Source organism: Lytechinus pictus, chromosome 5 (assembly GCF_037042905.1).
Source record: "Lytechinus pictus isolate F3 Inbred chromosome 5, Lp3.0, whole genome shotgun sequence".
Lineage (NCBI taxonomy): Eukaryota > Metazoa > Echinodermata > Echinoidea > Temnopleuroida > Toxopneustidae > Lytechinus > Lytechinus pictus.
This window is the reverse complement of record NC_087249.1, coordinates 4,964,018-4,985,259: the sequence shown is the minus strand read 5'-3', so window position 1 is coordinate 4,985,259 and position 21,242 is coordinate 4,964,018. Positions and strand designations below refer to the sequence as shown.

The 21,242-nt window shown below is 35.0% G+C and overlaps 1 protein-coding gene across 1 annotated transcript; it reads right to left on the bottom strand.

Annotated features, from left to right (window-relative positions):
• Positions 1–312: 312 nt before the first annotated feature.
• Positions 313–10,965, bottom strand: LOC129262531 (myeloid-derived growth factor-like). Its single transcript, XM_054900659.2, has 5 exons — positions 10,737–10,965; positions 5,767–5,817; positions 4,989–5,129; positions 4,178–4,238; positions 313–2,810 (listed from the first exon to the last, which is right to left on the bottom strand). The coding sequence occupies exons 1-5, from the start codon at positions 10,878–10,880 to the stop codon at positions 2,734–2,736; spliced, it is 474 nt and encodes a 157-aa protein (XP_054756634.1). The 5' UTR covers positions 10,881–10,965; the 3' UTR covers positions 313–2,733.
• Positions 10,966–21,242: the final 10,277 nt, after the last annotated feature.

Below are 21,242 nucleotides of genomic sequence, written 5' to 3'. Positions count from 1 at the left end.
AAAGAGAACACCTCACCTTGTGATAGACTCTATAAAAGTGAGAATATAAGTGAAATAAGTACTAAAGTAATGACGGAGTTGTACGTGTGTGATATCACAGATCTTGGTCGCATTGCCGATGGGAGGATCTACATGGCACTAGTGATCTCAATATTCAAATGCTCATAACTTTCTTATTATTCATTCAATCTTCCTCAAACTTTCAACAATGTGTTCCTTTGATTTTTCTCTTTGATATGGATTCAGCTGGTTTCAAGGGTTTCATTCTCCTTTAAGTGTCGTTAAAAATTTTACAATCAATCAATCCAGTCAATAATTTTAAAAAGTTCCAAACATAGCAGAAAAGAACATACCGATAATTGCAACAATATAGATTTAGTTATTTCATTTCAACCACCACGACATAATCTATCAAAAGTAAGGCACTTCTGAAATTCTGAATGTATGCAATCCAGTAATAGGTAAATAAAGTGATAATCAGTATTCACATTGGAATGTATAAATGCTTAATGTACATGCAATCAAGACGGATTGGGACCTTTTTTCAATAATTCTCAACTGCAATAGGAAATTAAGTTGCCTAGGTTAGAGCATCACATCCAACCACTCTCACACCTTCATCTGAGGCAGTGGCGATTTAGCATTTACCAGTAGGTAACATTTTTCTTTTAAACATCTGATACGTGTAAGTCAAGCCCCCCCCCTCCCGTCAAGGAAATTAAAATTTTATGATTTTCCCATAAAAAGTGTCTTATATCCCTTTGTAGGTGCTGTACTCCCCCCCTGAACGTTGTCTTTTCAATTAAAAAGGAGATACAATATATTGGGTTATAAGTACTGATCAATACATGCACTAGTCATTCTGGCAAGCTAACCCTCTGTCACATGCATCCTTTCAATCAGTAAACTTGTATTGTTTCATTATGGCATGAGACATACATTTTAAAATGAAAGTGCTGTTTAAAATCGTAAGTAATTTTGGCAAAATTGCTACAAAATCTGAAGTCTCAACAGCTAGGATTCCACTCTTCAGACATAAGTCTGAATTCAGACTTATTTTCAGCCATAGAAAACAATTTTGTTGTGTGCAAAATGGCCTTTTCCAGATTATGTTCTGACTTTTTGAAAACAATTCTAAATGGCATCCATGTATATATATTCCACAAATAAAGAAAGCTTTGGACTAAAGACACCATTTCTGTAATCTTCCTAGCAAATAATGCTACATCTTTCTCCTATTAACTCATGTCATGTTTATTAAAGTACTTGGAGATACACTTTTTCAATTACATTGCCCTAAATTTAGGGGGGTACATTAATAACTTTGGTATCCATGGTGATTTACAATTTTTAACAAGCAGGCAGTATCTGGTCCAAAATCATCAAAAATTAAGAGCAGACATCTCAAATCAACATTTTTTGCCAAGTAAACCTTTTAGAGAAATTATATCATAGAGCTAAAGCTCCTAAAAAATACATGTCAAAGGATTCTGCTTGATGTCGTTTCAGACAAAAATTTTTGCAGACATGCCATCATTTAGGTATATAAATTGACTAAAAATTAACATAAAAATCCTCCACAAAACAAACATATTTCAGTGTCATTTGTATTTTTGTAATGATCCATACATGAATATATTAATGAAATAAATGAATTGTGGGAGTTGAAGATGAGATATATATATATATATCATATATACATGTATAGTGTATGAAATGACGTACAGCAGCTTTGGCAACAATTACGGTAATATGTAGTGAAATAAATGGTATAGAGGGTAGGTTTAATGAAAGTTCTGTCCGTTATCCTTGTTTGATTCCTGGTACAGACAGTTTTTCAGCATCACAAAAATTGATTAACTACCATTATTCTTGGCTCCCATTGATTTCACCATATATATATATATATATAATCCACCAGAATCAAGATTGCTATTGATACACAAGACTAGACATTTTAGTGACACATATTACTCATTACTCATTGAAAAAATAAAACTTCAAAAATGAAAGAGGACGCCTTTGCACTTGCTTATTATAATTAATAATAATAATTGTATGCCACTCTAGTGACACTTGTAAGATAACAACTGTTTTTCAACATTGTAAACATAAAAAATGTTCAATGATCTTTGGTAACAGTAATCACAGCTGTACAGATGAGACAATTTGCAATGATTTTTTTTTTCAGGATACATTTTTCTCAGGACCAATTCCAAAAAAAAATGCAATTTCCTTTGGGTAAAAAAGGAACACAAAAGAAGAAATTTTGTAAGCCCACTCATACTCTTGAAAATATTTAGAATATGATGAGATTTGGCAATTTCGTTTACAATAGAAAAGTTAGGAGTAGTCCATTCCCAAAATTGCAATATTTTCATAAATGTAGCTGATTTTAAATCTCCATAATACAGTGAGAACAACCTTTTTTTCTACAACTTTTCAAATGTAATAACTTTGTAATTGTTCATCAGATTCTATTCAAACTTTCATATATCTACTTCTCTGGTTTTCTACATGGGCAGGATCCTCCCCCCCCCCCCAAAAAAAAAAAAATAAATAAAAATAAACAAATGAATAAAAATAGAGAGATTTTTTTTTTAAAGGTAGTGGATCTGGAAATAAAAACTAAACTATGGAAAAAAATTTCTAACAGGAATTTTTTCTTTATGTCATCAGTAAACTTTTAACCTATAGGCTTTGTAAAGCAACAGGTTAAAGAGTTTACCCCAGTTACAATTCACTTTTTGGTTCTGCATTCACCGTAAGCTCCCTGAGAATAGATTTGAATACATCCTTTTTGCTGCGAACTGAAATAAAAAAGAATAACAAAAGTATTACGATGGGGTGGTGATCAATGATGAATTTTGGACTTAATGCAATTCAAATTAATCCCACCTAATACACATCTAACTCCTTTAAAAAGACCTGTGTAACCTTTCAACCAATGACTTTGTGACCCCAAAAGTCAATCATATCAACTTCACTCCCATATGCATACATAAGTGAAGTTTGAAGCTGATCCCTCAAACAGGTCTTTAGTTATTGCAAAAACAAGATATTTTCTGGTATAAACTGACACTCTGTGACCTTTGACCTCATGACCGCCCAATTTAATGAGATTAATGTCATTCCTATATGCAAACTTGGACCAAGTTTAAAGTTGATCCATCAAATAGCTCTTTGGTTATCACAAAGACAAAAAAATGAGATGGATGACCTGAAAGCACAAGACTTGGGCAACAAGACTTGGGCAACCATTCATGGTAGGCGAAGGTATTAAATGAACATGGACGAAACTAACGTCAATCAAATGGACAAATGCCCACTGGGACAAGATAACCCAAATTATTGTAGTAATCTATAATCTGAAGAGCTAAAAAGCAATAAGAATTCTACAACCACTCTATTATAATTGTATATCTATGGTAAATCATGTATTAAAAAACTATCACGAGGCAGTGCAAGAAGATTGCCATCAACTGCAAGTATATTTTGGGTCTCAATATCAATAAATAATAAAATACTATGATATGTCCTTTTATATAGCGCTGTTCTATGTGCATATACTCAACTGCGCTTTGATACGTGGTATCATATTATTTTACCCCACCATATCGGTGCTAAAGTGTCAAGGAATAAATCCTACCAGGTACCCATTTACCTCACCTGGGTCGAGTGCAGCACAATGTGGGTAGATTTCTTGCTGAAGGAAAACACGCCATGGCTGGGATTCAAACCCATGAGAGTCGTTACCACTAGACCATGACGCCCCCACATCACAGCTCTTCCAATCTTGCAAATCTACACTTAATTGCTGCTTTGATTCTTGCAAGATTGTGCTACAGTTAAAATTAATCTATCAGTTGTAAAATTGCAAAGAAATTAATGTTTCCATACAATGTTTTGCCACAGTCCTAAATTCTCTTCATGAAACAGACCCAAGAGAGTGTTGCAAGAAAATAATTGCAATCAAATGCAAATTTCAGATGAAAATTTACAAGTGATATATCAATCTGAACTAAAGAAAACCAAATTATATACTTGTTCATGCAAAAATCTGACCATCAATCAATAGCAAATTTGCAATCAAATGCACAACTTTCTATCAGTTTTAGGATTTAAACTGAATTTGCAACTGATCATGAGTTTTTTGCACCCTCCCCCCAAGACTTACCTTCATTGTGATGTTTGCTGACAACATACTCATCAGGCTCTAGAGGTACATCTTGACTGCCCTACAGATTGTAAGGGAGGGTGGAACAAAAAAGGATACAGAAAGATAAGGGAAAGAGATGGGGTATCAAATTTGGGCATTCACAAGCTGCCTGGCCCTCATTTCGGTCTTTTAGAGCATTAGAATCCAGGCACTGATGTATTTTTTTTTAATTCTAGCTTTTTCAGCACCATTCAGCAATTTGTTAAGCCATTTAGGGTTGCAAATTTGGGGTTACACCATCTATGTTACGTTGCATTTATGAGGTTGTAAAACACCGTTGGTTAACAGACCTCGTTACTCCCACCCAGGCAAGACGGGGGGCACAAAGAAAACAGGGGAAGGCCCACTTGCCACCCCCTCCTGAATCTGTGCTGGCCGGCCTTTGTACCCTTTTTTAATTAAAATTGATGTCTTTTGAATGTAATGAAAGGTCAGTTTCTCTTACTGTAATTAAGCTTTGACAATACATTTTATATCCAACACACCAAAACTTTAGTGTTCAGCAACAGGGGCGGTGCCAGGTATGGGGAGGCAATATAAAGGTGACTTCACATTTTATCTCAATTGAATGAGGGTATCATAAAGTTACACATCTAAGACCTATCCTTTCATACTATTTTTTTTCTGTTCCTTCTACATTTTTCTCCCTTTTTTTTCTTGTCCTTTTTTTAAAACTACATGAAAAATCCTCCCACCCCCTGTAGCTTCGCCACCCCTGTTCGCCATCCATTACTAACAAGGTTTTAATAAAAAGATAAATGTATCTCACCGCTGCTCTGACTGATGTCAGTCTTGCTCCAGCAATCTTCATCTTGAATTGCTGAAAAAATATGTAAGATGTTCCTCCAGGTCTCACAACAGTACACGAGTAAGCACCAAATTCATCCTTTGAAAGAATGATGTCCCATTCCTTGAATTAAACAATAAAATCATTCAATACCATATCAGTAGTTTTCATGTACAAAACAGCCTAAAGATTTATAATCCATTTTAGACATTATGATTTATGAATCTATAAATTGCTATGTACAGTACTTAAAATACCTCAGAAAATATGGGTTACGACCCATAATGCCTACTTGAATGACACGCTAATTGAAAACTACAATACAAACATACTGCAATAACAATACTTTAAAACCAAGTAGCAAAACAAGCCCTTTTTCTCTCACATCAATTTGTTTTTTCTCTTTAAATAAAATGATAGTCTTATGTTCTTTTATCGGTTTTAAATGTTTTAACAATATGTTGGTCAAATACTCGGGTTGATTCCCCTAAGATCTGTTTCTTTAAATCATACTATAAAGAAATGCCTTTCTAGGTGACTAATCCATCCCACCAAAACGTTGTTTTGAATGAATAGAGAGAACCAAACATGCATGTTGTTGAAAATTTCATCAAAATTCAGAATACATTTTCAGAAATATGCTTGTTGGATTTGTTTTGTTTGTTTTTTCTTCTATATTTTGTTGAAATAAACTTTTTTTTTTTTTTGGGGGGGGGTGGACCTGACCATTATTCATCTAAAATTTAAAAATGACCCTCACCTCATTTGTTCCTCCTTGAGCTACGTATACAAATTTGCACTTGAATGATCCCTGGATGAGGGAGACAGAGAAACAGAAAGTGGTATAATGAAAGAGAGAGAGAGAGAGTGACAGTCAGGGGGAGAAGGGGAGGTGAGATAAAAAGGGAAAACTGATGACTTTAAGTTTAACAAATCTTTAGCTTCTACAGAACATGTTAAAGGAGAATGAAACCCAAAATGTAATACCACATAATATCATTGATAAGTAAATGATAATCAAAATGAATCCACTTATACCAAAATCCGATTTCCCAGAGTGGTGTACCACCTCTTCAAAGTTAGGCTTCTTCACGATCGAAGTCTCTGAATGGAGATCGCCATTGTTGCAAGGTTCGTTACTAACTTCCATGTGCAGCTATACACAGGCTGAAACCAACCCCGAGTTTGCATAATATATATACTTTTTTACAAGAAATAAATAAAATATACACCTAAAACACTTAAAAATATTATCAAAAAGGTATTTAAATTATTTTATGGTTCAAAACACAAATTGATGAGTTTTGATGAAAATGTTTACACATTCATTTACGATATCCCAATTGGCAAATTTGACAAAGCTAAATTTGTACGTACAGACAATACAGCCGTCCCCGGCCGCCCACTCACACGTATAGCGAGAAGCCCAGCACCATGAACCGCGTTTGGCAATAGATTTCTAACTAGTGGGTCGCGCTTGCTGAGATCTTACTTCTGGTGTCCACAACACACGACTTCTATGGCTTGATTTTTCTGTGCGCGGCGGCATGTTATGAACCCTTGAGTGCTGGCCCCTGAACCGAGTGATCGTGTTATGTTGGAAGTTTGGTTGTCTATCCCGTTTGCATATCGGTAAATTGTTAATTGTGCTATATTTCAATATATCTAACGTTGTTTATTATTTGTTACCGTCAATTCTAAGTTAAAACAAAACTTATCGGACGTTTGTATTGAAATAGAACTTAGAAAGCCCGAGAGCCTACGACTTCGAGCCCCAATACTCGGCTGAAGAAATAGGTAAAATGCTCGCTACGAACACATCATTCCTCATGAATTTGGAGGAATTGTTGTATTTCTCCACCTTTAGTGCAGCCACCCATTTTTTAAAAGAGATTTCTGGCCTCTTCTGCGGATCAGGAATTCGGTAAAAGCTGCATTTTGTGCCCCTTTCTGACCAATTTCGGCAGCCAGATCCACTTTGGCCCATGTATCTTACGCTAGCAATCACAGGCAAGCGCCGAGGTCGGACACCGAGTTGTACATCGCTGACGTCACAACCCCCCACGGAGATATAGGGAGTATGAGCAAAATGGCGATCTCCACGGGTCTTTCATTTACATGATTTAGGCCTTTTAGGGCTAGATCTTTTCGAAGGAAAGTAGAAATCTCGGGGGTGAAAGTTTCAGGTTTTGGGATCCTTCGTGTAGGTGAATGAGAAGGAAGACCTGGCTTCATTGAGAGTAAGCCTACGTTAGTAAATTATTTTTACTCTCTAGAAGCCTCCTGGCTAGTTCGGCCATCACTCTACACTACAACGTCTACAGTACAGGCTACAGGCCAGGTCACCCATGGGTTCATATCGTCTCGCGTGCGAAGGAATATCAGTCATATTCACACGACACACACGACACATTAAAAATATATTGGGCTTTTGCCCACTTAAAATATCACGCATAATCTGGTATTTCACATTCTGCTATGACACTTACCGAATCATTTAGATCCTTCCGTGACTTCTCCTTGAAGTTTCTCTAAAAAAATATGTATATTTTCTTGATCTTTAGTGAAGATTTCACGGAGATAAAAATTGGTTGGCGTGGACATCAATTTTCTCCTAAAGAGGGCGCGCGATTTATATTCATATCAAAGACACGACAAGGGAAAGACTAGGCACCTACACTATTTTACACGCAAGGCATTACGCGAAGTCCGTGAAGTGTCCAATCTTTTCATTGTATAGACTTTGGTATACCGTATTATTGACGTTCGTGTGTGTGTGTGTGTGTGTGTGTTAAAGCTTGTACTGCTGGTTTCGTTCCAGGCATGTGTATTTTTTTCAATTTTATTTTATTAGTCATCGTTTTAAATTAATTGCAAAAAAGTGTTATCAATATCATCGCCAATAGTAATCTTGAATTATATTTTTTAAGGTATTTCATTTATTGGTGCCCATAATTAGTAAATTAATCATAAGAATTGCACATTCAGAGAATTTAGACACAGTTATAAAATTACCGAGGAGCTGAATCAAGGTTGTGAAATTTATTAGCGCCACCAACGGGCTTCCTTGTATTTCCGTAGAAGAGACAAACGAAGTCACTTGCTAGGCCGAGGTAAGCGAAATTTGCTCTTTTTATAATGAAATCATTTCAAAATCATATGTATAATTTTTTTATGTATTGCTACTTACCGGAAAGAGCCCCAGTGCGTAGCTAGAAGCCCAGGACCAAAATCCAATTGAAACCAGTTGGATTTCCAACTGGTTTCAATTGGTTTCAATTGGTTTTAACTGGTTTCAATTGGTTTTAACTGGAATTTAACAATTTCCAGTTGAAACCAATTGAAACCAGTTGGGCAACTGGAAATCCTAACTGGAACCAGTTGGGTAACTGGAAATGACTTCCAATTGGAAATGATTTCTAACTGGAACCAGTTGAGTAACTGGAAATCCCAACTGGAACCAGTTGGGCAACTGGAAATCCTAACTGGAACCAGTTGGGTAACTGGAAATGACTTCCAATTGGAAATGATTTCTAACTGGAACCAGTTGAGTAACTGGAAATCCCAACTGGAACCAGTTGGGCAACTGGAAATCCTAACTGGAACCAGTTGGGTAACTGAAAATGACTTCCAATTGGAAATGATTTCTAACTGGAACCAGTTGAGTAACTGGAAATCCCAACTGGAACCAATTGGGCAACTGGAAATCCTAACTGGAACCAGTTGGGTAACTGAAAATGACTTCCAATTGGAAATGATTTCTAACTGGAACCAGTTGAGTAACTGGAAATCCCAACTGGAACCAGTTGGGCAACTGGAAATCCTAACTGGAACCAGTTGGGTAACTGGAAATGACTTCCAACTGGAAATGATTTCTAACTGGAACCAGTTGGGTAACTGGAAATCCTAACTTGAACCATTCAGTTGTGTAACTGGAAATCCTAACTGGTACCAATTTGGTAACTGGAGATGACTTCTAACTGGAAAGATGGGTAACTGGAAATGAATTTTAATTGGAACCAGTTGGGTAACTGGAAATTATTTCCAATTGGTTTTCAATTGGAAATTTTCCAGTTACCCAACTGGATCCAATTGAAACCAGTTAATTTGCATATTATCTGCCAGTGTGCACAGATTAATGTTTTATGAGATTAATCATCATTAACAATGTATCTATTTAATTCTTTTCAATTTCAAGTACCACACTTTTTAAAGATAAGTATTTAGAATACTTAGCAGTGGAAACCATGTTCATAAATGTTATAGATTATAATTAAAACAGATTAAAGGATAATTAGTACACCACTAACTGTTACCAAATTACATCAAATAAAAATACATATATTTGAAGATCTTCCATTAAAATATATTCATATGAAAGTCTGTATTTTATCAATGCCCTTTACATTGGTATTAATAGACATACAACATTGCTTCTGTGTTGGCATGAGAAATAGTTAGTGCAAATGCTAATTAATTTGTAACTAATTAAGTTCGTTCCAACTGGAAGTTCCAATTGGATCCAGTTGGAAACCAATTGGTTTCAACTGGTTCCAGTTGAAACCAGTTGCCTCCAATTGGTTTCAACTGGAACCAATTGAAACCAGTTGCCTCCAATTGGATTCAATTGGTTTTAATAGGGAAATTGGAACAGCTGGAACCAATTGCCAACTGGTTCCAGTTGCCCAATTGGTTTTAACTGGAACCAATTGGCAACTGGTTTTCAATTGGAACCAATTGGTTTTTAACTGGAACCAATTGGCAACTGGTTTTCAATTGGAACCAGTTGTTCCAATTTCCCTATTGAAACCAGTTGGCCAACTGGTTTCAATTGGTTTTGCCCTAATTGGTTTTAACTGGATTTTGGTCCTGGGAGGAGTTTCGGCAAATATTACTTCAGCAATGAAGCGATGTTTGCCGACTACTTCAAATCCAGGGTTAAACACGGTCCCTTGTACGAGGTTAGTATATATACTAACCTCGTAATCGTATTAGTGTGAGTCACTCATTCAATGAACAAGGTTATGATATAACCACTTGTTCACTGCAACCACCCTGCCTGTGGGGAATCTACAGGTTGGACTATGGCATGCCAATGCTGTACAGAGCACACACTTTAAAAAATGATTAAAATGTCACTTTTGTGACCAAAATTACTAATTTCCGTACAGTTGCAATTCATTTTTCATTAGTAACTTGGGAATATTTTTTGTATTCACTAGTAGAGCGCTCAAAAACTTGAATTTTGGACATATTTTTGTGTACGCCCTCTATTGGTGGAAAATAATATGGCACTCATTAAATGAACAAGGTTATGGTATAACCTTGCTCTCAGTTATATCTCCATGTGTGGCAAAATAAGGGTGGCAATGTTTGGCTTATTTTCTCTTTTTCTTTGGGACAAATGCTTGAATTTTTTTACACTGACAGTTTTCATTACACCTATTCGTAATGCAACTTGGCTCTTAAGTAAATTTGATTCTTTAAATTATTTTTTCTTAATTAAAAATAGAGATCAAAAAATGAAAATTTTCTTGCCATATTACTTTCCACCAATAGAGGGCGTACACAAAAATATGCCCAAAAATCAAGTTTTTGAGCGCTCTGTAGATTCCCCACAGGCAGGGTGGTTGCAGTGAACAAGTGGTGTGAGTGAGGCCAGGTACGGTACGCGGTACTAACACAAATTTGAATAAGTGGGACATCGTATATCTTGTCCGATTTACTTACAAGGGCCTTTTCTACTTTATGAGATTCCCCTCCAGGTCTGACGTCGAATGTTTCCGTTAGTACCTTCGGCTCTTCTTCACATCTTACTGACTGAAGACGAATAATAAGAAAGAAAAATAATACAAATATGCATTTCCACTCCATTTTGCGTTCGTGTCACTGAATAGATCTCGGCCCTGCCCCCGGCTTTAGAGTCTTAGACGTGTTCCCTGTATGGTGCGGCGTGTATATTTTGCCGAGGAGAAATCGGTCCTGGGAAAGTTTTGTTAATATAATTTTCTCGATGGGTACTATTGTACATTCAGCTTGGTTTGGGCATTTTTTTATACTATAAGCAATGTATGGATTGCATGCTATCATCGTATTCAGCGTAATTAGCATAATGAGCTCGATCATTAACATACTTTACCTTATTACCTTACCGGGTACTTGAATTACGGATATGTTGCATGGGGTAACGCAGCGAATTCCCAAATTAATTGACTTTTAAATAAAGATGATTCGTATTAGCAAGATATCTCCTTGGTATTAGTAATGCAGATTTCAGGGCATATACAAATATTCTGTTTTTGAGAAATAAAGTCTATTTAAGATTTATACTTTTTTTTTCAACTCGGACAGTTAATGTATATGTTTGTATAAAAAAATTGTACAATTCATAAGCACCATCACTCGCCAGGCGAGTTCCTTTCATTTACCTCTGAATAGAACATCGTTTGCACAGAAGACATTTGTTTTAACTGGTCTAAAATAGTGGAATTATTTTTCAAAGGATATTATACAATGTAATTCAATACAAAATTTCAAAGGAAAAATATCTTCTGAATTCATATAAGATTATCGCTTTTCCCAAAGTGAATCAGAACTTAATATGTAAACGTGTTTATTAATTTCTCTTTGTATTATGTTTAATTGTTTTATGATTTCTGTATACAGTGTATACTGAATCATTTTTTTATTGTCATTTATCTATTTTTATTCATTTTTTATTGATTATATTCTTTGTTTTGTTTATTTCTTTATTTTATCTTATTTTAATTCATAATGAAAGGGGGCCTAATTCGCCCTACAAGCCCTGCTTTTTAGTTGGTCTCCCTTCCTTTCGATTTCACGGTATTATTGTATTATAAGAATTGATTTAAATGTTATATTTTGTAAATATGTATATTGAACTATCATTGTAAATATAAAAAGATTGAAAGAGGAAATAAATGAATTGAATTTTCTTTGTCACTGTATTGTCTAGAACGACCTGAAAACATAAATAATGCAGCTCTTCTAATGTTTTCTATGACGAGGGTTTCATTGACACTAGATTTTCGCTTTAACCGATGACGACGTCGTAAATTAGCTTAATTAGCATAATGCAGCGGGAAAATGTGAACTAATGTATCCACCGCCAACGCCCCCCCCCCTCCGATTTTGTTTGTTTGGTGTTTGTTTTTATTTTTTTGGCTGTTGTTGTTTCGAAAAACTTTGTCAAATTATTTTTTATGACAAAATTCAGAGGCCACCAAGGAGTCGGAATGAATGTTCTTTAATTACTTTCCCGTTTTTGGTTGTGCATCCCAACCAAATTAAACGGTAACTTGCCAATTCTTCTACTGCCAACTCCTCCACTCGGCTCAGTGTAAACATGGCAAAGGTAAAATGGCAGAGGTAAAAATGGCAGAGGTAAAAATGGCAGGGGTAAAAATGGCAGAGGTAATAATGGCAGAGGTAAAAATGGCAAAGGTAAAAATGACGAAAAATGAACGAATTGGAAATAAACCACAAAACAAGGGGAAATTTTGTTAAAACCTTCAATAATATATTTTTTCAGATTACTACAGTATTCAATGTTGATTTTTCATTGATTTATTATTAGAATTATTTTACATATCTCATTAAGTTTAAAATTCTCTATAGTCAAGTATAACCACAACATGACCGTCAAGTTGGGTATATATGCAATTTTTTTATGAAAGATGTAGTATAGGGTGTCTACTTCAAGAATCCGACGGGTGCCACTTGGGCACCCTTGGGCATTTTTTATAAATTGACGTCATAGGCCACGCCCACTTTTTTACATAGCTCTTAAATATGACTTTCATATTTTACGAATTAAACATGTCAAGTATGATATCAAACTAAAGCTAACGAAAAATCAAATGCAAATATATGGATCACTGGGCATTTAAATTACGCCTGTGTCAGTTAAAGGTCATTTAATGTCATAAAAGGTCAAATTGCATTACAAATGTAAGTAATACATATAAGGCAAAAAATATCATGTTTTAAATACAAATAATTTTATGCATTTTTTGCTGAAAGTTAAGTTGAGGGTGCGCATATTAAGAATCAGATGGGTGCGACATTGGCAGCTTGAGGAATTTTATTTATGTGGCGGCATAAACCATACAAACTTTCTTACATCCTCTTAATTGTTAATTTTCTACTGAGCGGAATAAACATATCAAGTTTGGTATCAAATTATGCAAAATCAAATCCACACATTTGAATCACAAGGCATTTATATTACGTTCAGACCAATTTAAGGTCATGAAAGGTCAAATTAGGTCACAAATGTAAGCAATGCAACATAATTATAATGCGGACATGTTTGGAATACAAACAAGTGGAGCATTAAATGTATTGTTGAGTGATAGTTATGATGAGGATGTGCATATTTAGAATCTGACAGGGGCTATACTTTGGTACCCTTGGGGCAACGTCATTTTATGACGTCATAAAACTTACAATCCTTTTCACATAGGTCAACCTCTTAATTATGATTTACAGTATCTCTTTTCTAGTATACGGAATAAGCATATCATGTTTGTTATCAAATTAAAGCTTATGGAAAATGGAATGTACATTTATACAAAATAAAACACATGCCAAGGTCACCTTTGGGTCATTTTAGCTCATGTAAGGTCTAATGAAGGCGGGAGTTTATCATTACTTAAAAGTGTAACATGTTTGTATGAAATCAGTCCATGTGATTCCAAATAATCGACACAAATGTAACATTTTACACCATATCCTGTTATATTCCTCTATTATGTCCTCTGTCCCATTCCTCTTCGACCAGATGCTCGTCGGATTCCCCTTCCTCAACAATCTCGACTGCATGTCCCTGCCTGTATACTTCGTCATGTTCATTTCACAACTGCAGTATGAATTATGAAATACATGATTCGACGGCTGAGCAACAACTGCATTAAACTGATAGTGATTTTTTTCTCCTTTCCTTCTTTTTTTTTCTACCTTGTCTTTTCTTCCTTCCTTTCCCTCTTTTGTATTTTCTTTTCTGTTCTCATGTTCCTCTCCCTATGACTCTCTCTCTCTCTTTTATTTGGTCCCCATGGAAGACTAGCCGCACATATAATTGGTGCAGCTGAATATGGGTTATCCAACCGTCTTTTGTCTTAAGTTTGATCTTTTAACCTTCTTAACATGTTTCAATCATGGATTTTTCTTTTCTTTCTTTTAATCAATGTTTAGAATTTATTTCATTATGTATGTATATGTTACTCCTTGTATCTCTTTACATATATATATATTGTGATATATTTTTTATGACGGAAATAAAACAAACAAACAAACCTCATAGAACAGTACGACGCTGACTTGCATCTGCAAGCAAGTTAATTCATGGGGAGCAACCACTGTGTCATGAACAAGTACGGGTAGGCATAATATCCTGTTCCACGTACTCAGTTATCTTCTGAAGATGTCATGGGAGTAGAGCATATATAATTTTTTCCCTGACAACACTGTCATTTGTTTTCTACCAGAATGTTCTCCTTTTAGGGTTTAAAAGTCTTCTGCATACTGATGAAAGTGTGATCTATATTAAAGTTATGGTATTGAAACTATGAGAAAAAAGCTGGCTGTGCACAGACAATTCCTTTAATTAGGTTGGGATACCAAATTGTGTCAATTTGACAAGGGAAAGACTTCCAATCTGAACTTGCTTAATCCTCTTTTAGACTGATTTCCCCCTCTTCAAAATCAATTGCATGTTAAGTTATACTTGTGTTTAGAATGGCACAATACGACACACCAAAATGGCAAACGCTAGCCCCAGAATATGCATATGGTGGCCCCGATATTAATCCACATGGAACAAGTTCTGATAATTCCATGATGGGAGTATCCACTGTGCTATGAACAGGTACAGGAACGCCCTCCTAGCTTATACTTCCCATCCATACATATTAGGTAAGTTGCAGGGGAGTCTTTCGGATAAGATTTCTCCGGATAAAGAGTGGAGAAGAGCACATTTGACACGCTCTTTTGCTGACTTTTCAGTTGGGGGTAGGCTCTTAATCTTTACATTTATTATTAGTTAAGAAAGAGATAAAGAATGAATATTACAGCTTTAATTGATCCTGATTCCTGTCCACTTCTTCTACATCAGGCTCAGTAGAGTAAGCAGTAAGTTCAGAGTGGAAGTATTTCCATTGCCAAAAGAACACAACATGGTATCCCAACCTAATCAAAGAAATTGTCCGGCTGTGCAAAGCCAGTTTTTCTTTTAGTTTCAATACCATAACTTTAATATCGATTACTTTTTCATCAGTATGCAGAAGACTGTAAACCCTAAAATGAGATCAGTCTGGTAGAACAAAACTGCAAGTGTCGTCAGAGAAATATTATATATGCTTCTACTCCAATGACATCTTCAGAAGATAACCGATAGTACGTGGAACAGGACATAAGGCCTACCCGTACTTCTTTATGACACAGTGGTTGCTCCCCATGAATTACAATAACTTACTTTTCGATGCCAGTCATAATTCATATTGCAAGTGTGAAACGAAGTATACAGCTAAGGCAGAGACATGCATTCGAGATTGTTCATGTTGTTGGGGAAGGGGAATCCGACGAGCATCTGGTCGAAGAGGAATATAACAGGACATGGTGTAAAAATAATGTTACATTATTTTGTGTAGATTATTTGGATTCACATTGATTGGTTTGATAAAAAAATGTTACACTTTTTTAAGTACTGATAAACTCCCGCGTTCAATTGACCTTTCATGAGCGTAAATGACCTATCGACCTTTGTATGTGCTTTATTTTTGTATAAATGTACATTCCATTTTCCATAAACTTTAATTTAATACCAAACATGATATGTTTATTCCATAAACTAAATAAGAGATAAGTCATAATTAAGAGGTTGACCTATGTGAAAAGAATGGTGTGGTTTATGACATCAGTTAATGACGTTACCCCTAGGGTATCAAAGTAGCCCCTGTCAGATTCTTAATATACACGTCCTCAACATAACCTAAAGCCCAAAATACATATGATACCCAACTTGTTTTATTCCATTTATGAGATAGTCCGCACTGTATGTTGTATTGCTTAAATTTATGATCTATAGTTTGACCTTTCATGACCTTTAATTGCCCTGAATGCGTTCTAAATGCCTTGTGATTCAAATTTGATTTTGCATTTGTACTAATTTGATATCACACATGATAATTAATTCCGCTCAATAGAAAAGTAATAATTCAGAGGAATGTAAGAAAGTTTGTTTGGTTTATGACGTCAGAAAAATAAAAATTCCTCAAGATGCCAAGGTCGCACCCATCGGATTCTTAATTTGCGCACCCTCAACTTAACTTTCAGCAAAAAATGCATATAATACCTAACTTATATGTAAACAGCAAATTATTTCAAAAGAAATTGAATTTTATGAATGAATTGGTAAATAGACCCAAACATATTATTATATCCGGATATAATTAGCCAATTTCATGTCCATTTGATGGTAAATGTTTATTTACACCATACAATGAACACCTCATATGAGAAAACACAGTGCCTGTAACTACTCATTTCCTCTTACTCTCTTCTACTATTTCTCTGTCACGCAATTTAAAAAAATAAGACAAATGTCACACATAGTATTACTATAATTACTTTAATTACAAATAAATAAACAGTTTCATTTAATTAATTTATATAGATATATACAATTATAAGATTACATAATCAAAAGTACATGTATCAATTCCATTCCCAACTGGTCAAAGCGGAAAGAAATTTACCCGATTGTGACCACTGGTCAAAGTGGAGAAGAAATTTACCAGATTGTGATCACTGGTCAAAGTGGAGAAGAAATTTACCCGATTGTGACCACTGGTCAAAGTGGAGAAGAAATTTACCAGATTGTGATCACTGGTCAAAGCGGAAAAAAATTTACCGGATTTGATCTCTGGTCAAAGTGAAAAGAAATTTACCGGATTGTGATCACTGGTCAAAGCGGAAAGAAATTTACCGGATTTTGATCACTGGTCAAAGCGGAAAGAAATTTACCCGATTGTGACCACTGGTCAAAGCGGAAAGAAATTTACCCGATTGTGACCACTGGTCAAAGTGGAGAAGAAATTTACCAGATTGTGATCACTGGTCAAAGCGGAAAAAAATTTACCGGATTTTGATCACTGGTCAAAGCGGAAAGAAATCCGGATTTGATCTCTGGTCAAAGTGGAAAGAAATTTACCAGATTGTGATCACTGGTCAAAGCGGAAAGAAATTTACCAGATTTTGACCACTGGTCAAAGCAGAAAGAAATTTACCGGATATTGACCACTGGTCAAAGCGGAAAGTAGTTTACCGGATTGTGAGGACTGGTCAAAGCGGAAAGAAATTTACTGGATTTTGATCATCCATGGTCAAGCGGAAAGAAATTTACCGGATTTTGATCTTTGGTCAAAGCGGAAAAAAACTTATTTACATTTTATGACATTAAATGACCTTTAACTGACACAGGCGTAATCTAAATGCCCAGTGATCCATATATTTGCATTTGATTTTTTGTACGCTTTTAATTTGATACCATACATGACATGTTTATTTCGTAAAATATGTAAGTCATATTTAAGAGGTATGTAAAAAAAGTGGGCGTGGCCTATGATGTCAATTTAAGAAAAAATGCCAAAGGGTGCCCAAGTGGCACCCGTCGAAGTAGACACCCTACACTACAACTTTCAGCAAAAAAATCGCATATATACCCAACTTGACGGTCATGCAATAACTTTGATCATATCTACCCGATTACTAAGCACAAAGGTACGGCAGTTATTTAAAAAACATAATTGATCTTAATGAAGATTTATTGATTATGCCTATTCAAATTTAGGAGTTAATTGAAATTTTAAGTAATTTCTATGCTCAACAAAAATTGAGTATGAATTCTTAATTTGAATAGAATTTACTAAACATAAGCAAGTTTAAAATTCCTCGCATTGTAATTCTTCCATGCATGATACAATAGCTTGTACATATCATGTTATTTCAGAGAAGCTAAAGTTTGGAGTTAATAAGACTTGAATTGAACTTATTGCGGGAATATAAAAGTAGTATCTACATAAGAAAATCAAGAAAAAAATACGGACGTGCGTCTCGATGCTTCTGGATAGAGGTTCCAAAAATTAATAAAAAGGGATTTATTTGCTAATCGTATCAACCACAAGCAAAACAAGACAAATAAAATGATAGAGAAAGACTCACATGATTGTAAGCAAAGCATTTCCTTATTAATTTTATTTTCATTCGATCCCAGTTTAATGACGATTTAACAAAATATGACGACAGAAATCGGTACAGCCAAATCGAAAAACAGTAAAATCAACATACATTGTATATACAATTAGAATCAAATTAACAATTAACTTTTTGAGGGGATACTAGATAGTATCAGCAACCAAAATTAAATCGCGAGCGAGCAAAGCGACCCAGCGAAAAATTTCGCCATCCTAAAATGAAAATCTAAATTTTGTGATAGATTTTGACATGTTAATTATTTAGGAAAATACAATTGATTTCATTCTTTCATTTGCTTCTATATTTTTACCCCTCTTTCTTTGTCATGCAAATGGAACATTTGGGGACCCCAAGCGCCCAAGTGGTTGTCAATAAAGAAAAAAAATGAGAAATTCGACTTTTGCTCGCGCGCTGGAAAATTGACCCCGAAATTTCGGCGGCTAGCCACTGCTGTGTGCATCCTTTACCGAAGTAGATTGCCGAGAAAGATGAGAAAAAAGTTGAATTTCTAATTATCTCCTATATTCTATATCTTCTATACCACTGGTGTGTTGACTCAGGTGGTAGAGCGTCCGTCTCACAACCGGGAGGTCGTGAGTTCAAACCCCGGCCGTGACAGCTGCTGCTACCCTGTTTGGCGTTCATTATAGAACCTCGTCGATCTGGCGCTACACAACGGCTGCCGGTCCCATGATCAATTGGACAGCAAGTTTTCCGAGTATTTCATTTCTTTTCTTAATTCGAACTATAAAAATATATGGATATATCAACACGGTTAAATATTCATGATCACTTTTATTTTCTTCCTGGATTTAAACAGCATACATTCTGACTCACGATATTTTTCAACTTGTTCGATTCGAATCATAGTTCAGAAAATATTACTTCAGATTTTTTTGTTTTATACAAATATTTATTCTTGCTCCCCTCCCCTCCCGGGTATAATAAGTTAGTACCACCGGCATAAATAACGTGAATAATGGCATGAAGCAAATTGCTTTCAGATTAAATATCAAATACAGAAAGGCAATGGCCCCAGTACAGACCCTGAGAGACGCACATATATATAATATTTCGCATTACTAACGATTTATCATTCATAGTAACAAAGAAACAAAATACAGAATCGTTAAAAGAAAGATATTCTTTTTGCTCGTATCCGTAAATTGAGGTTTGATTTGTGGAAATTTCCGCCAATAATAAATGTACTGTAAGATATATTCTTTTTGATCTGTATGGTCGTAATTATCTTAAAATATTATTTTGTAGTAACTTTTGTTGGTTATGTTGTTATAACTTCATAAGTACTTGATTTTAGAAAGAAAAAAAGATTTGTCATTCATATAAACCTATCGATTATCAAAATAACGAGTAAACAAATTCAAGTCTTTAACTATATACATGATATATATATATATATATATATATACATGTATGTATATATATATATATATTTATTTCAAACCACGGACTCAAACCATGTTATCTCGCAGATCTACCTTTTAATAATGGTGATGTTGAGGTGCGTGAAAACAAATGAAACCGCTGAGAAACACACTCATCACCACGGAAAAAAGAACAGTAACTTTCAATATTGTGTCATTTTGCAACTTTTGAATTTTGACCTTGTCCCACATTTCAAGGCACTGCACCTCCATGTGAACCATAATCATATCCTGTAGGGTATCATTTTAAGGAAAATTAAATGATCTATTAATTCGTATCAATCACACATTAATATTCACTAAAACCGAGGAAGGATTATCGATCAAACTCAAACTTCCAAACTTTTTTATTGGTTTTTTTGAGGGGTTAATATATATATATATTTATATATATATATATATATATATTTATATATATATATATATATATATATATATATATATATATATATATATATATATTTATATATATATATATATATATATAATAATAATAAATAATAATAAATAATGAGTGGGTGACGTCATTAGTCCCCTCATTTGCATACAGACCAGGATGTGCATATAACTTTTTTTGTGAAATTAAGCTTATCTTAATTTTTCCAAAGGGTAGATAGCTCTGGGGAACCTTGATTTAAGCTACGCCTACCATTGTTCTCTTCATCCATTTCTTTACAATATTTAAATAAAAGAGTTGCCAAAGCTGTTGTACATGTATAACTTTACATATTTGTATACTTTCTCCCATACGTGTACTGTATCAAAGCAATAGCTTTGATCCAGCTGAAGCATGGCGGCTTGTCATTGTTCTAAACCCACCTTCACCCGACAAAGGAAATTGTAATTGGTATAGTGTCGAAAATCTGTCTATCTGACGGTCAATCGGATCGGGGTCGCCCTAGCCACTAACCCGTCTCTGTGGTCTAGTGGTTAAGGCACCGGCGTTCAAAGCTGGGGGCCCGGGTTCGATTCCCGGCAGAGACATTTTTTCGGCATCACCAATTTTTCCAAAGGGTAGATAGCTCTAGGGAACCTTGATTTAAGCTACGCCTACCATTGTTCTCTTCATCCATTTCTTTACAATATTTAAATAAAAGAGTTGCCAAAGCTGTTGTACATGTATAACTTTACATATATATATATATATATATATATATATGAGTATGAAACATATTGTGATGAGGCCAACTCAAAATATGACGCAGGACACCATTTTAGCTTTAGCTTTCGTCTTTAATAAGACTTCGTCAGAAGCGTCTGTAATTACAGACTATTATGGTCAGGATGCCTACCGTATTCTATCTTCCTTTGAGAACAAGATAGAATACGGTAGGCATCCTGGCCATAATAGTCTGTAATTACATACGCTTCTGACGAAGTCTTATTAAAGACGAAAGCTAAAGCTAAAATGGTGTCCTGCGTCATCTTTTGAGTTGGCCTCATCACAATAAATATATATATATACGTGTGTATATATATATATATATATATATGTATCCTTTCCATTTTTCCTATT